The following is a 17,043-nucleotide window of genomic DNA, read 5'->3' on the forward strand; positions in this document are numbered from 1 at the left end:
AAGGCAGAGGCTTAACCCACTGAGCCACCCAGGCGCCCCAAGAAGGGACTTTGTTGCTGAAAAACCCACCTAACAAACGTCTCAGTGTTCTCACCTTTTCGCTTCCTGGTGAATTGTTTTACAAAGATAATTAATCTGGGGTCTGTCAGGGAAAAGGGAGTCTCCCGTGATCTTTGTCCCTTGAATTCCCCTCAAGACACTCCCCTAGTAGGTCTGACACAGGCAGTATCTTGACAACCGGTTTCCAGGTGGTGAAGCAGGGGCTCTGCGGGGCAGAGGGATGACCCAGCGCGTCCCGGGAGCCCGGACAGGGCCTGTGCCCGGCTGGCTGTGAAGCGTGGCCTGCGCCCTTCATGCCTCGGGGACAGGGTGGGGGAAAGGAGGAAACTCTGCCACTTGGACAAGCTCGGTGATAAGCGGGGGCAGTCCCGGGGGACAGAGGGGCCCGGCCCCCCCAGATCTAGATGTGAAAGTGCTCAGAGACCCAGGGCGCACTCCTTACGTAAAAATTATTTTTATTTGCAATTCTGTGAGTAATACCTGAACACATTCTCACGAAAAAACCCTCAAACAACACAGGAGTCTGTGAGTAAGATGGGGCATTTCCCTGCTGTCCCCAGAGGGAGGCTGTTCTCCCTTTGGACTTTTTCCTCCCATCCTATTTTGTGCCTTTCCATTCTCACGTAAGCGTCTGCAGAAAAGCAGGTTTGTGATTCATGAAAAGGGGCCACACAGTGTGCGCTGTTCTGTGGGCTTCCCTGCCCGCCTCAGCCCTCAGCCGCGTGGGCCCCCCTTTGTCTTTTGTCATGTTTTGTCCTGGGAGTGGTCAGGGGCCCCAGAACGGGGACTCCCTTTGTCTTTCTCCTGTACCTAGCGCTGACACACAGGACACTGCTACAAAGTCCCCCTCCCTGGAGGAATGTGGGGACCCTGGGACGAGGGGCAGGAGAGACAGAGGCTCCGTACAAAGCCGTCGCGAGATGGAGAGCCCCCAGCCCTCTGCCCTCCACTCCAGACTCTCCAAGGGCAGGTGAGGCCTTTCCATGATGTGGTTCTGGAAACCCTGTCCAGGTTTTCACAGGCCCAGGCTGCCTAGACTCAGGCCCTCATCTCCCTGCCCCCCACCACGCACACATACACACACACGTACACTTACACGCACATGTGCACGCACACACATAAACGTGCACACATACCCACACACAGTCCAGCATCCCTGGGGGTTGCGGCCCAGGGCAGCCCAGCCGTTCTCAGCCCGGCCTCGGGATGGAGGACACAGTCACCGCCACCTGGGGGCTAGTAGCACCTGCGGGTGGCAGGTGGGAGAGCAGGGAGCCTCCCCCGGCGTTGCAGGGACAAGGGCCGAGGGCTCTGGGCCTCCCTGCAGGCTCTCGGCCCTGTCTGACTGGCGCACAGGCCGACTGTGAGCAGACGCCGCCATTCGTTCAGCAAATACTTTGGGAGACTCACTCTGCACCAGGCACTGTTCTAGGTGCTGGAGAGAGGGCAGGGAGCCCCAGAGACAAAATCCAAACGGGGAAACCGTGTAGTAGGTGAGGGGCTGAGCAGTGCTGGGGAGACAAATTCAGGAGGGAAGGGTGTCAGGGAGGGCCCGGAGTCAGGCCGGGCCTGGTGAGATTTCCAAACAGAGGGAGGCGGGTGAGAGTGACCCCCGCACCCAGGATGTCCGGGGAGGAGCAGACGAGGCCCAGGGAATGGCTCAGTGACCAGGAAAATGGCAGGGCCCAGTACTGCCTGAGCACCTGCCGGCCTGTGCCCTGCGGGAGCCCACACCCCTTGCCGCAGCCCTGTGGGGGAAACGGCAGCGGGGTTCCCACTTTACAAAGAGGGAAGGAGGCTCAGGAGGATGGGGACGAGCCAGACAGCCCCGCAGTCCCTAAGATCCCCCCCCCACGGCTCCCAGGACACACACATCGGTGGAGTCCCCTCCCGGTCAGCAGGTGGAGGGAAGGTCAGTGGCCTTCAGTGGAAGGTCAGTGGAAGATCAGCCTGTGGCCAAACACGGCTGAGGACGGCCAGGTGCGGGGAGCCCTCAGGCCTCGCAGGGCCACTAGGTAGCCAGACCAGGCACTCCCCCCAGTGTGAACTCCCAGGGGCCCCCAGATGCCTTTGGCATTCCTCCGGATGTAAGAGGGTAAGGATGTAAGAAGGAAGGCTGCTTCCTGGCCTCCTGTCCGGGTCAGGGCCACTGGGACTCCCTACTCTCCCTCCCTCCCAGAGTTGGTCCTCAGCAGCCCGCAGTCCACAGGGTCACACTCAGGTGGGACGCAGAGGTGGGCAGGTCCTGACAACCCACCACATTGTCCTCACTCCTCACCCCCCACCCCTCAAGTCTCCAGGTGTCTACGAGCAGCCTTCCCACACCGAGTCTCTGCTGCGCCCTTACGGCCCCAGGGGATTCAGAAGGAAGGAGGGCAAGCCAGCAGGTGTGCCCTGTGGAGAGGGTCCCTTTCTGCTGGAGCCCTTCGGGGAGGCCTGGCCCGGCAGTAGGTGCGGGAGGGGAGGGGCCGGCTGTGGCAGGCTGTTACCTCCAGAACTCCCCGGCACTCCACCATGCCTGCCACGCCGCAGGGCACGGGCAGCCAGCCCTGTTTGTGCAGGGCATACACGGGGCACGCACAGGGTCGGGCTCTTTGGTTTCTCTGAGACCCATGAGAACCTCAAGAGGCTGTGGGGACAGGAAGACAGGAAGTGAGCTCCCCCAGGTCCCACGCAGGTTGGCCACAGACCCCAAGTCAGTGAGACTCAAGGGCTGGGCCCTTTCCCACTGCACCACTTCCCCTCTGTGACCAGGTCGCCCTGGCAGAGCCCCAGCCCGAGGCTGCCCCTGCCTCCGCTTGCGGAGGGCTGAAGGAGACACCAGTGCCCTGCTGCTGAGCCCCCTCCTCCCTGGGGAGGCTCGGCCTCCTTGGCCAGGGTGGGAAATAGCATTAGACTGGGGCCAGGACACAGGCCCAGGCCTTCTCCTGCGAACGAACGGGAGCCCCCTGGGGTGTGCCCAAGGAACAAAAGAACCTGTGGGCTGACCAAGCCTTGCCCCGTACAGTGGGGCCCAAACCCCCTTTCCTCCGTGCACTCAGACAGCATGGAGCCAGCAGCTCACCGGTCCAGCAGAAAGGCATCTCCTACAGGGGCCTCAGCCGGCCCCCCGTAACCGCCTCCGCTGTGACTGTCTTGTGACCAAGGCCAACCTGAGAGTTCTGACACTGGCTGGAAGTTTTGTGTTTAAGATACTGGCTTCTTGGAGCACCTGGGTGGCTCCGTTGGTTAAGCGTCTGCCTTGGACTCGGGTCATGATCCCAGGGTCCTAGGATCGAGTCCCGCATCAGGCTCCCTGCTCAGCGGGGAGCCTGCTTCTCCCTCTCCCTGCCACTCCCCCTGCTCTGTCAAATAAATAAAATCTTTAAAAAACAAATAAATAAAATAAAATAATGGCTTCTCCTTCTCAGCCTGAGGCCCCCCAGGGAGAAAGGCATTCATTAGCCTGATCACATTCTACAGACAGGGAAACTGAGGCTCGTGGAAGATAAAGGGACCTGCCTCAGGTCACAAGATCCCTAAGAAGCCTGGCACAGCCTCTCCTAGCCCCCCCTCCCCCACCGCAGCATCAGGCAACCATTCCAGGCACCACTGGGGTGGAAAGACTGGCCTTCCATTACTTCCCTTGCTTGAACTGCCTCCCAGCGTCCCTGGCCTCCGGACAGTACAGAGCAGCCGCACTCCCCAGCCGGAGGGAACAGGCCTGGGAGGGCTGCTGACTGCCCTTCGGGGGCTGCTCAGCTCTGCAGTGAGGCAGAGGCAGGCTCCCAGGTCCTGGGCCCCTGCCAAGCTCGCTGGAGCTGGGAGCAGTGACAGCCTTGAGTTCCCCCGGCGCCTGGAAGGCTCTCAGATCCTTGGCTGGAGTGTGATGCCACTTCTCTTGTTAAATGGCACCAGGTGGCAAAGAAAACATGGCACAGGGACCAGAGAGTGGGGGAGGGGAGAGAAGTGTGCCCCATGCCACCCAGGGGGAGGCGAAGGGGGAAGGGGAGGGGCACCCCTCGTCTCCAACAAAGGGACTGGGCCCAGCAAAGGCAGGGAGGCTGTGTCCACGCTGCCTTCCTCTTCTGCCTGGATACCTGCTCCATCGGCTCCCAGAGACCCCCCTACTTTCACCCCCTCTCCGCACTGCCCTACAAAGCCCCACCTTTCCCGCCCAGGCTGCTGAGGAGCTGAAGACAAGGCTGGCTCCTAGGAGGCACCGGGCCTCTGCGGATCCTGCCCATCCCCTCAGAGACTAGCGTGCACTTTCACCTCACCTCGGCCTCTTCCTTCAACCCTGGACGCAGCAACCTCACCCCGGAAGCTGGCTTCCCTTCCCCAGTGCTGAGGAGCCCCACATTTGCAGTCGTCCTCTTTCTGGTTCGGGCAGTGCTCCTACCCTGCTCCGCGCCCTCTCCTCCCCCAGGCCTGCCCCTGTCCTGAGGTGCAGACCCCAGCACGCGGGAGCGGCTCCTTGAGACTGCCCTTCCTGACAGCTGCTTTCTCAGGCACAAGGCCTGCGTGTCCACCACTTCTGTGTGGACAGCCAGGGCCTGCCCAGCAGAAATGCCCGAACCTTTGTTCAACCATTAGGCACCTAAGAAAACAACTGGAGGGAAGAGCAGGGGAGGGGCTGGAGGTCAGCCGCCTGATTAGCTGTGTGATGTGGACACACTTCTGGCCCGGCACCCTGGCACGAGCGGAAGTAGGGAAATAGTCCCGACCTCGCAGGTCTGCCAGGGGACACAGGAGCGGCCGTGTGAGGAGAATGAAGTGTGCGGCGCCCCGCTGTGTCACAGACACTAGGGGCCTCAGACGGAATCATCGCAGCTGAGGTTCTCAGTGGGTCCCCCGGGTTGGCCTCTAATCAGCCAGCCGTCTGGCTGCTGGACCTACTGAGCACCAGGGGTGAGGCGCCGCTGGGCCAGGCCTGAGCAGGAGCCTGTGGCGGGTAGAAAGGCAGGCATCCCCTCACGATTTTCAAGCTGGCCCCGCTTCATGGAGAGCAGGGGCTCCAGCTGTGACGGCAAAGTCGAAGCAGAGGCCTGAATTTGGAGGCAGGTCCCTGCATGAGCCAAATGGGGGCGAGGAGGGGGCACCATCATGGTCCAAGGAGCCCAGACCCGGCTCTCCTCCTGCGGTCTCCTCCACCAGCGTGTGCCCAGCTGGCCACCGGGCAGCGGCAGGAGCCCTGGCGGCTGACCGGATTTCTGGATTCCAACCCTGGCACTTCTGCAAATTCTCATTAGACCCAGAGGAGATGGGGAGCCACTGTCACGGCACAACCTCTGGCCGCCAAGCCGGAAGCCAACCCTCCAGACAGCCTTTCTCACATAATTCCCACAAATGTATCAATTCATAAACAGTGTAATTCCTGGGTTTGCACCAGCTTTTGAACCCCGCTCTGTGGGATTTCACACAATAGGTACCGTTCACCGAGCGCTTAGCTGGAACCGGGCAAGGCCTTACTGCAAAGGATCACGGGATACACGGAACTGACATGGAGGGAGCACTACAGCGGCAGGCCTGTCATTTCATTCGGTCCTAACCAACGCGACAATGTCTCAGTAGAACGATCTCCATTATGCACTTGGGGAAACCGAGGGTCTATGAGGCCACAGGGGGCTCTGTGAGGATGGCAAGGCTAGGATGTGGGGTCAGATGGGGTCGCAGAGTCCAAGCCCCCCGGCCCGACCCTCATAACTGTCCGGGTTCAGTGTCCTCATCTGCACAATCGAGGTGGTGGAGAAGACCAGGGGTTTTCAGACTTTTGAGCCGTGGATGCTTTGTTCAAATGAAGCCTGAGGCGGTGGGGCAGCCCAGCAGATAGATGAAGACACGGGGCTCCGCTGGCATGAGCACGGCGGGGCGGGGGCTGCCGTCCCACTAGCGCCCCAGACCCCAGGCCTTGGGGAGGGGCAACTCAGTCGGGGGGGACCGCAGGCCTCACAGGTCCTCCAGGGTGGGGTTCTCAGAGCTCCGTAGCAGGGACAGCAGGTTCAGGGCCGAGACACCAGGTACATGGCCAGCACAGATCTGCAGCATTCGCACCAGCCGCTGTGCGACCGGGGCTCGGAAGCCGTCCACCTGCCGAGGGAGAGCGGAGGATGGGGGTGAGCGGAAGCCGAGAGCGGGGGCCGGATTCGGGCACCACTGCCCATCGTGGCCAGGCCCCTGTCCACAGCCCGCCTCACCCAGCAGCTTCCAACTGCTCTGGCTTACAGAGCCCTCAGAGGTCCTCCAGGGACCAGGGATGCTGCGACAGTGACCCCTCCTCCAGGAGAGGCGAGGCTTAGCAAGCACCTGGCCAAGGCAGGTGAAGGATCTAGCAGTCTCCAGGCTGGGATCTGAACCAGACCCAGCTCCAACCGATGTCCAGGAGGCAGAGGCCCTGAAGACCCTTTTACCTGGGCATGGAAAAGAGGAGTGGGCAGAGAGTGGCCCTCATGGGGACAGGGAGGTCCCATCAACAGGGTTCCTTTAACAGGGCTTTTGAAGGCAGGGGCCCAGAGGTGCCGTGGGGTGGGGTCAGGTAGGGCTGGCAACTCTGTCCCCGGGCCTGGCGCCAGCAAGCAGCAAAGGAGATGCGACATCAGTGCCTGGCGAAGGCCACACGATGCTCAGTCGCCCTCCCCTGCCAACAGTCTCCGTGGGCACATCTCGTTGTCCTCCTCCTCCTCTAACTGGGGAAGGGGTTTTGCCATCCGACCAGTCACCCTCACTAGGGACCAGGCACCCTCAGTGCTGCTTGTGCTCCTATCTTTGTCGCTTGTGGCTCCTTAGTCCAAATCCAGAGGCAGCTGTCCTTCTCACCAAGTCTCTCATCAGACCCTCGTCAGCCACAGCGCTCCCATCTCCAGAATGCTTCTCACCAGCCCCAGGATGCCACACTCGCCCCCTCCACACACACACATCTAAGTGCAGCCCCTGGCCTTGGCCTTCGCAGGGCTGCTCCCCACACACACTCCCTGGGAAGCTCATCCAGTTCTGTGATCTAAAACGATCTCACTACCCACGATGCCCAAATTACATCTCCAGACCCTTCCTCTGAACGTCAGACACACGGACGTGGCTGCCTACTCGATTTCCGGGTACATGGCTGACAGACACCCTGATCTGATTAGCATGTCTCCAGTGTAGTCCCTGAGGGTCCTCCCAACCTGTCCCCTCTGCAGTCACCCCATCTCAGCCAAGGGCAACTCCATCTTAACAGCGGCTCAGCTGAAAACCCTGGGGCCATTCTCTCTTTTCTCCTACGTCTCACACCCCGGCCACCCGCACAGTCGGTTGGCTCCACCCTGGAAAATGGCCCAGTGGTACAGGCCATCCTGCCTCCCCCTTCCCTGGGCAGCATGGAGCCCAGGCCACTCCTAACTCTTCCAGAAACAGCCCCCGGGCCCGCCTCCTCATTTCTGCCCTTGCTTTTCTTTCATTTACTCTCCTCCCAACAGCTGGAGGGATCCATTTAAACTTGCATCACATAAATAGAAAAGAAAAATAAATAAAACCCGTATCAGGCCCTCCCCGCCCCCGCCCCGGCACCCTCCCTGCAGCTCCCGTCTTACACAGCCTGAAAGTCACCACCCTTACTAAGACCCACGAGGCCCTCCTGCTCTGGGGATGCGGTCACTGCGACACAGCCACCACTACCCTGCCCTGTGCTGTGCTCTGGTCTTTGCTCCCGGGGAGGGACCCTGGGCACACCAGGCAAGGCCCACACACCAGGCCTTCGCACTTGGTCCTCCGGCCTCCTCCCTCCAGCGGTCTCGGCGCCTGCCTTCTTATCGTCTTCAAGTCTGTTAAGGCCCCATTCACGGTCACTCCCGTCAACCCCACCAACCTTCACTGCTTTACCACCCGACACGCCACATGCTCACTTTCTAACACCCACACCTTTTACTTCTTTGTTCCCTTTGTTACACCTTTGTTCCCTCCATGTCAATAGAGCTGGGATTTTCCTCTTCCTTTTACACTCTTTTGTTCTATGCTGCATGGCTAGTGCCTAGAACAGCGCTTGGCTCACTGGAGGTACCGAAGAAGTCTTTGTTGACGAAATCCGCTCCCTCTGAGTTCTGTGGCCTTCACCCCCGAATACAGCTCCGAGCTGCTGCTGCTGTCACTCAGGCTCCCTGGCTGGCCTCCTGCAGCAGCCTCGTCCCTGGCCGGGCCTCCTCCAATCCACACACCACACTCCGGAGCTGTGGCCCCAAACCCAAATATGACCACCCCAGGCTGCTGTGTCACCTGCAGGGAGGAACGACTTCATCCCACTGCCAGGCTTCCAGGTCTCGGCAAGTCCTTCTGCCGTGGCACATGGTGCCCAAGGTCTAGCTCCCCTGATTCTGTGGAGGCAGCCGCAACGCCTGGCCCATCTTTGTGCTCATGGCAGCAGCTCCGGGCCCTATCAGCAGCGCTCGGAAATACAGGCACTGGGTCAATGCCCCGGCTTTTAGAATGTGTTTCTTTATGTGTGAACAGGACTGAAAATTCCTTCTGGGCAAGGCCTTAAAATACAGCAAGGCGCAAACTCAGGTATGTGGAGGGGTGTGTCCAACAAAGGACAACACAGGTATGAGAAGTGATGACTGTCCAAACACCGGCTGCTTCCTCCGAAGGAATGCCAGCTTTAGCTGGGGGCAGGCCTTCTCCGGGAGTCAGGCTCCCGGAGACCCCAGGACCTGGTGTGGCCTGCCACCTACTGGCCACAAGGGGAACTGCACCGCACAGCGCAAGGTCCTGGGCACCCCGCAGAGGGAACACCAAAGTTTGAGGTACCTGGGCTGTGGATCAAAGATTATGGTTCCCCTTTGGAGGTAAGGAGATGAAGGCTGCATGTAGGGGAAGTGACCTGTCCAAAGTCACACAGTCAGCAGGCTAAGAAGGGAAGGAGACAGCGGCTTGCAAATCTGCTGGCTCTCCCGCAGAACTTACTAGCTGCATGACTGAGCAAGTCGCCTCTCCTCTCTAGGTCTTGGGTGTCTGGGGTACATTGTAAGAAAAGCCTGGAAGGGCAGGCACTTTGGGCATGGCACAGGCCTCATGGTCCTATCTGACATCAGCGTGCTGACTTAAATAGTCACCCAATAAGAAAACCGAATCTGTGACAGAGTAGTGCGTCAGTCTGTATCGATGCACTGAGTCAGGAGACCTGCCCCTCCCCTGACAAGATGGAACGTCTGCCGCTTCTGCTGGTAACAGACCCAGCCCTGGCTACTACTGCCGACCTCTCTTGCCCATACTCATAATGCTAAATTTCACGTAGAGCTTAGTGGGAAAAAAGGAAGTATTTTTTTCCCATACAAGTTCACAGATCCCCCGAACTCTACCCTCAGACCAGAGGGGTCCACAAACCCGTGAATAAGAGCCCCAGGTCTGGGTGCTGATAATGGAGAGGGTGCTGACTCGGTTCTCTCTGCGTTACGTCACTTGGCTTTTTGGGAACAGGTGCGACACCCAAAACAGAGCAGAAACGCACCTCAAAACTAATAAACACACCCCACAATGAACGGAGCAGGTCTGGTACATGGGTGGGGTGGCCCAGGCCCTGGGAGTCCTCCACTGACCACCCAGTCCTCCGCTGACCACCACTTTTAGCAAAAAGTCAGGATTCATACTGCAGGAAGAGAAGCAGGAGAGCAAAATGTATCAGCAAAACTGCTCTGTCATGCTCATAATTAGGATCACCCATGAGAAACCCCAACAGAAGTGAGCTGGGACAGAACCGACACCACAGACACCCTCCAAACCCACTGCCCGGCCACTGCCGCTGCCTGCTGGATGCCCTGCCCTGCGCTGGGACTGGACCAGGCCTGTAGTCCAGGGGCATAAGGGGGGCAGTGGGCATTCTGACTGCAGGGGACACAAGGCAGCCCTGGTTAATGAAACAGACAAGATGCCTGGCCTCACAGCACTGACAGCTTGGCAGGAGAGTAAGACGGTAACGAGGACCCACACACACATACACGAGACTTGGTTATGGGAGAAAACAAAGCAACGTAAGGCACAAGCCATAGCGCCTGGCATCTCGGAGGTGCTCAGGTTGAATGTGTATCATCGCTCTGCTTTGCGTTTGTGCCCCCCACCGCTTAGGCTGACTGTTGTACCCGAGGTACAGTGAGCCGCAAAGCCAGGATTCAGATCAGGATCTTGTGTCTTCACATCAGGATCCCCTGGCTCGAGCACTTGATGACCCTCGGAGAAGCGTTCTTGACACACCCACGGAGCGCTGACAGCCCTCTCCCTGCGCCCCCGCGATCAGCATCCTCACCTCCGGGTCACAGAAGAGCAGGGGGCTCCGGTAGGTGCGGGCCAGCCTCACGACGGTGCTCCGGTGAACGCTGCAGTGGCTCTCCCGGCCGGCTGCAAAGAAGCCGTGAGTGTGGCAGGTTGGAATGTCTGCCTTGGCGGCCGTGAGCCAGGAGGCACTGGGCAAACTCATTCATCACCCCTCTCCCAGCCTCGTTGCCTGTTCAATCTGCTTTTCATCAAATTAGAACATAATTTGTTCTCAAGCTGGGAGGCCTTGGAGAGAGCATGCTCTAGAAACATGAGTTTCTTCATCTCGAAGATGAGGATGGGAACAGCCCCCAGGACTACAGAGATTCAGTGAATTAATCTATAGGGAATTCGTCAATGCTTCCTGAGCATAATCTGTACCAGCCGCCGCACAGCCTGGGGAGTTCACAGCTCAGCTGGGTCGGGGCGGACGGCGAGGACGCACCACTGGTGGAGGAGGGAGGGTGGGGAGTCTATGGGACGGACTCCCAGGGGCCCAGACTGCAGGGCCGGTCAGGGAGCTGTCGCCCACGAGATGGGAAATGGGGGTTAGCGAGGCAAAGAGGAAAAGAGCATTCATGAGAAGCTGTAGAATATAGTCACTAAGGACGTGGGCTCTAGAAGAGGGCTCTCAAGGTAGGACTATTGGCTGTACTGCTGTTTAGCAATGGGCCTCGGGCAGGTTACTAAACCACACGGACAGTTTCCTCAGCTATAACACGTAACAGTATGTGCCTCAAAGGGTTGAGTGTAGTGAAGATGAAGTACAGAGAAATGATGCTGTCTGGTATACAGGGAGTGCTCGGGAAAGGCCAGCTACTGTCAGTTCCGCTGCTAATACGACACAGTCTCCGAACAGCAGGATTTGCTCAGAGAACTATAAGCCGAGCCCAAGAACAGAGAGTGACAGGAGGATGAGCCCAGACAGGAAGGCGGAAGGCCAAACTTTGTCTTCATGGGAGCTGGGATTTTACTCTGAAAGCCACGGGGAGTCCCCAGCTAACTCTCCGGAATTATCTCAGTGGAATGACCTGCTCAGATCTGCTTTTGGAGAGACGGGCAATAGGGCAGATTCTGAAGCTCACGCTCTTTCCATCGTTCCTCCCCACCCTGCCGCCGCCCCAGGTCCCGGGGATCTGCATGGCCTCAGTGAGGAGTCTCCCTGGGGGGTGGGGTGGGGAAGGGAGAGTGGCGGAATGGACTTACCGCCCGTGGCAAGGAAGCCCACCTTCCCCAGGAAGAAGGTGGCGTCCACATGGCGCAGGGACTCCTCCACGTTCCGGAGGCTGGTGCGAGAAGACAGAGGACAGACCTTACCACCGAGAAGGCAGAAGGCCTTCCTCATCCCAGAGGGGCCGGAGAAGGAGATGTAAGAGGAAACACTACTAGGGGAATATTTTGTCTTTCACTTTGTTTAAGGACATTTCATTACAAAGTGACTCAAGCCTGTAGAGCAATCCAACAGTAAATATGGATGTGATCAGTAAAGAGTAAGTGTCCCTCTCTAGCACCACCATTCTGTCTCAACAGCCCAGGGGTTGCTGCTGCCCACAGTTTGGGGTATAATGTCATTTGCATATGAATTTCTCATATGCAAATACAGGCAGTGATATGTATAAGCATGTAGTTGGGTTTGGTTGGGTTCAACCTGTGACATTTTTTGGAACGACCACCCCGTATCACAATCTATTTTCTAGGTGATAGACGCTTACGTGGTCTCCAGTTTCTCATCATTACAAAGAATGCCGCATGAACATTCTTCCCCATATGTTCTTACACATGTAGACAAATGTTTCTGTAGGGAAGATGCTAGATGCAGAGTGGCTGGGTCACAATATGTGTCTTTCTAAAATGTACCTAGGGGGGCGCCTGGGTGGCTCAGTGGGTTAAGCCGCTGCCTTCGGCTCAGGTCATGATCTCGGAGTCCTGGGATCGAGTCCCGCATTGGGCTCTCTGCTCAGCAGGGAGCCTGCTTCCTCCTGTCTCTCTGCCTGCCTCTCTGCCTACTTGTGTTCTCTCTCTCTCTGTCAAATAAATAAATAAAATCTTTAAAAAACAAAAACAAAAACAAAAACAAAATAAAATGTACCTAGGTTGGGGGCTCCGGGGTGGCTCAGTCGGTTGAGCATCTGACTCTGTCTGACTCTTGATTCTTGCTTTTGGCTCAGGTCATGATCTCAGGGCCCTGGGATAGAGCCATGTTGGGCTCCAAGGGACTGAGTATGAAGCCTGCTTGAGATTCTCCCTCTGACCACCCCCACTTGTGCTCACACACACTCTCTCTCTCTCTCTCTCAAAAAAAAAAAAAAAAAAAAAGTACCTAGGTATTGCAAAATTGCTTTCCAATAAAGTGACAATATTTATAGTCATATCAAGTATATGAAAACAATCTTAGGAAATCTAGGAAAAGGGCACTTTGACCCACTGGGCCAAGGGTTTCATTCATTGGTGTCCAAGGAGGGATAAAGAAATCTGTTGTCTTGGGAGCCTGCTTCCCTCTCTCTCTCTCTGCCTGCCTCTCTGTCTACTTGTGATCTCTGTCAAATAAATAAATAAAATATTAAAAAAAAAAAGAAATCTGTTGTCTCCTGGCCAAAAAGCCATCTTGGTCAGGAGAACCAAGCCAACGTTTCAGCCTGAATGAGCAAGGCCTGAAGCAAACAGTAAGGATGGCTCTTTGCCCTGACGTGTGGCTGTAGAGCAGAACCTCCCCAGAGACAGGTCAGCGTCCCTTTCGAACAGAGATCTCACCCAAAGAGCAGATCTGCTGAGTCAGGACCTTTGGCAATCACGGCCGATCTCAGCCCTTTCTCTGTGCCACCATGGGCTCTAGCCACTGCTCACCTGTTCCCCCTGGCTGGGCAGCCCGTCTGGATTTGATCCTGCTGCTGGGTGTTTGTGTTTGGTAGCTCTATGTCCCTGGTCCTAGTGTTTCCACCCCAGCCTTCCCTTAATCCCCACCTCATCACTGGGTGTGTGTTTCAGATTCTGTGCTAGAGGTGCACCCCGCCTACCCTCAGTCGGCCATCCCCCAAGAGGGAGAGCAGACCTTCTACCGTATTCCCCAGGTTTACTGCGGTCCTGTCCCCCAGGGCAGCCAGCACCACAGGGAGGCCAGGCCAGGTGCCCAGCATCACCACCATTCACGATCCCCTGGCTACAGCCTCCCACTGCCCTGGGCTCCTGACCCTGGACTGGCCTTCACAGTCCTGTACACACACCTTGTGCTCCTCCTACCCATTACATTAACCTTCTTCATCTGGAACCTTCTGCTGACTCCCATTTTCACCAGGCTAATTTGTCCTGGTCACCTCCAGCAGAAAGTCTACCCTGCCCTGAGTCCCGAGTCAGAGGTCTTGTTGGGAGTCTCATAGCCCAACGCATTCTTCCTTTACAGGACCGATGCCAGATACTGTAATCATCTGTTCAGGAGTCTGGCTTCCTCCCCCAGTGGGCTGGGAACACCTTGGGGTGGGGGGTCTGCTTCATTCATGTCTGGGTCTGCCATCAGGGATACAGAGAAGGTTGCTGAAAGCATTAGATAAATGACCGATGCCGCCGCTGGAGTTTATTAGTGTCTTTATTTTTTATTTTTAAAATTTTATTTGAGAGAGAGAGAGAGCAAGTGCATGGTGGGGAGGAGCAGAGGGAGAAGGACAGAGTATCTCAGGCAGACCCACGTGGAGCACAATCCCAGGACCCTGAGATCATGACCTGAGCCAAAATCAAGAGTCCGATGTTTGAACCGACTGAGCCATGCAGGTGCCCCTTAATCAGTGTCTTTAAAACATCATTCACTTGCCATTGGCTCCGCATCCTCACCCTCTGGGCTAACCCCAGGCAGCCTCTCCTTGTGTCCCCTGCTTCCCATCACAAGTGAGGTCACCATCCCAGTACACCCCTAAGCCAGGTCTACCTGAGCCCTGATGCCCCCACTCTCTGGCTCTCACCTGTATTTGCTGTGAAGGTTGACCACGAACATGATCAGGTCAATTCGGGGCCGATTCACGTTGGAGGGTAGAGGGAGGGACCTTGCCAGGTGGCTGAAAAATGAGAAACTGCAGGATAAAAATATACATACCCACATCACAGGGACCTTTCGCAGGCTGCCCGCCCCGGGGCAAGAGGCTGTGGAGGGCTCCTCACCTATTCCCCCGAGGCTCTTGTGGACTAGGCTCCTCAGGTGAGCATAGCGGCAGGGCAGAGCTGGTCCCATCTAGACTGACCCCTACTGCCAGAAGGTAGCTCTGTCTGGTAACCACCTTGGCAAGAGGGAGTCGGGGTAGAAGATGGCACCGGGCTAGCCAGCTACACTGCATGCTGGGAGGGAGATCAGGCTCAGAAGAGGGGTGTTAGACTGTGCGGATTAGGGGTTAAGGCTGAACCTCCCTGGAGGGCAATGGAAGTGGGCTCAAATCTCAGGCTGCCCGTGACCAGCTATGTGACCTTGGGTAAGTCACCCTTATCACTCGTCTGAGCTTGTTCCCTCATCAGATTCTTTCAAGTGCTGGAAGGGGGTTGATTCTCCCAGTGAGGGGTGTTTCCGTTTCCCATGGAGGAACACCCAGTGGACTGGATCCTTCTCCGTCAACATGAGCCCCTGGAGCTTGTCCAGCAGGGACAATGACACCCACATACATCCAGTCACTTGCTTCCCACCAGCAGCTGTTTCCACTCTCCACCAGTTAAAAAAAGAAAAACAAGATACTACTTCTTTAGTCAACTCTTCTGGAAATCTGGGGGGTATCTGAACTTTCCTCTGTGCCAAGTACTGCTCAAGCCACTGGGGATTCAGTAGGGGAAAAGTCAAAGTCCCTGACCTCAAGGGGCCGACCTAGGGGTCCGTGGGGCTGGCAGCCCCGAAACGGGAAAACGAACCGGTGCACAAAGACATCTCCTGTGGTCACAAGAGCTGCAGGAAAACAGGAGTGCGTGACAGAGAGCGATGGAGGGTCCCTTGGCTGGGGACGGATCGCGCCTCTAGGCCTGGCCCCACCTGCGCCCGCCTCTCTGGCTCCCGGCTCGCGCTCCTGGGCCCACCGTTCAGGCCACCGCAGAGCCATCGGACACCCCCGGCCTCGGCTACTTACACCTTCAGCTCCGAGGCGCAGTCCTCCTTGAGCATCGAGTCGGCCAGCTGCTGCAGAAGAGCATCTTCCGTGCCCACCAGCTGCCGGGCAGAGAAGGCGGCCTCCTGAGACCGGGCGCCGCAGACCCGCCGCGGGGCGCGGGAAGCAGGCCACACACCGAACGCCGCGCGGCTCCCGGATTCCCGCTCTCGCGCGCACGGCGCCGTTTACCGAGACAGGGCTCGGCCGGGCACGGGTGGAGGGCCCAGTGCTGGCCGCACAGCAGTCCTTCCCTCCCAGGACCCTCCCCCGGACCGCGGGACCCAGCGACCCCGGGAACCACTTCGCGGGCTCTGAGAGGAACTCAGCCTCCCGGGACCCTCCTTAGTCTCCCCGCCCAGCAGCTCCACCAATCAGAAACGGGGAAAGAGCCCGCCGCGCACGTATTGGCGGGGGCGTCCTTCAGCCTCAGCGGGAGACCACTCCCATTGGTTCGGAGTGTGGCTGTCCCGCCCACCACACCCCAGTCTGAAAGGCGCGCTCCAGACCCTGACAGAGCGCCCAGGAGCTGGCAGCTGAGGCGCAGCCAAGGAGGGAAGGAGGGAAGGAGGGAAGGCGGGCGGGGGAAGCGGAGCAGCTGACGCCTACCAAGATGGTGGCCGTGTTCAGGCCAGGCTGCTTGTCCAGTGGCCGCAACACCGACATCCCAGTCACGCAAAGAACCTCCGCTCCTGCCCCGCGCGCGAATCTTTCAAACCGCTGAGGTCCGCCCTTAAGCGAGAGACCGAGGGGCACGTGACCCTCATCTGGGCGGGGCTTCGCGGGGAGGGGCGGAGTCCTTTTAAAGGAACCCTGACCTCCTTTTTTGAGCGGGGAGCTCCAGCTCTGGCCTCAGGCTCCTAAAGTACAGTCCCTGGGACAGGCCTTTTATTTCCCGCCTCGGAGGAAGAAGGCATTCAGTGTTTCGTTTTCGTTCGCTCATGCTCATTCATCATACTCTTTATTCCTTCCAAGCCTGCCCCTCCCACGTCTTCCCTGGTTCAGCTCAGAACAAAACCTTGAGGTCACTCTTGGCTCCTCTTTTCGCATGCCACATTCAATCCATAAGCAAGCTTGTGGGTTTCAGACTTAAAATGCATCCAGAAGCTGACCACTGCTCACCACCTCCACCGCCACCACCAGGACAAGCTATCGTCATCTCTCACCCCGGACTCGCGTAACAACTTTCTTATTGGGTCCCCGCTTCCTCCACAGGGGGGCTCTTCTCCATGCAGCAATCAGAGCCATCTTTTTTTTTTTTTTTTTTTAAGATTTTATTTATTTATTTATTTGACAGACAGAGATCACAAGTAAGTAGAGAGACCGGCAGAGAAAGAGAGGGGGAAGCATGCTCCCAGCTGAGCGGAGAGCCGGATGGGGGGGCTTGATCCCAGGACCCTGAGATCCTGACCTGAGCTGAAGGCAGAGGCTTAACCCACTGAGCCACCCAAGGGCCCATAAATTTTTATTTTTAAATTAATTTTTATTTTTCAAATTTTTAAAATTAAAATTCAAATTTTTAAAAAAAGATTATTTGTGGGAGAGAGAGAGAGCGAGCGTGTGCAGGGGGAGAGGCAGAGGGAGAGGGAGAAGCAGACCCAGTGCTGAGCATGGAGCC

General features: G+C 57.5%; 1 protein-coding gene across 3 annotated transcripts; it reads right to left on the bottom strand.

Annotated features, from left to right (window-relative positions):
• Window positions 1-5,393: 5,393 nt before the first annotated feature.
• On the bottom strand, window positions 5,394-16,163 carry CENPM (centromere protein M). Of its 3 annotated transcripts, none has more exons than XM_047742641.1 (6): window positions 16,035-16,163; window positions 15,408-15,487; window positions 14,268-14,360; window positions 11,524-11,603; window positions 10,310-10,401; window positions 5,394-6,129 (listed from the first exon to the last, which is right to left on the bottom strand). In XM_047742641.1, the coding sequence occupies exons 1-6, from the start codon at window positions 16,089-16,091 to the stop codon at window positions 5,989-5,991; spliced, it is 543 nt and encodes a 180-aa protein (XP_047598597.1). In that variant the 5' UTR covers window positions 16,092-16,163; the 3' UTR covers window positions 5,394-5,988. The 3 variants fall into 3 exon arrangements, with proteins under 3 accessions (XP_047598597.1, XP_047598596.1, XP_047598598.1); XM_047742640.1 differs by having other exon boundaries at window positions 14,268-14,375; XM_047742642.1 differs by lacking the exon at window positions 14,268-14,360.
• Between the last annotated feature and the right edge of the window lie 880 nt (window positions 16,164-17,043).

The sequence above is a fragment of the Lutra lutra genome, chromosome 8 (genome assembly GCF_902655055.1).
Source record: "Lutra lutra chromosome 8, mLutLut1.2, whole genome shotgun sequence".
NCBI lineage: Eukaryota > Metazoa > Chordata > Mammalia > Carnivora > Mustelidae > Lutra > Lutra lutra.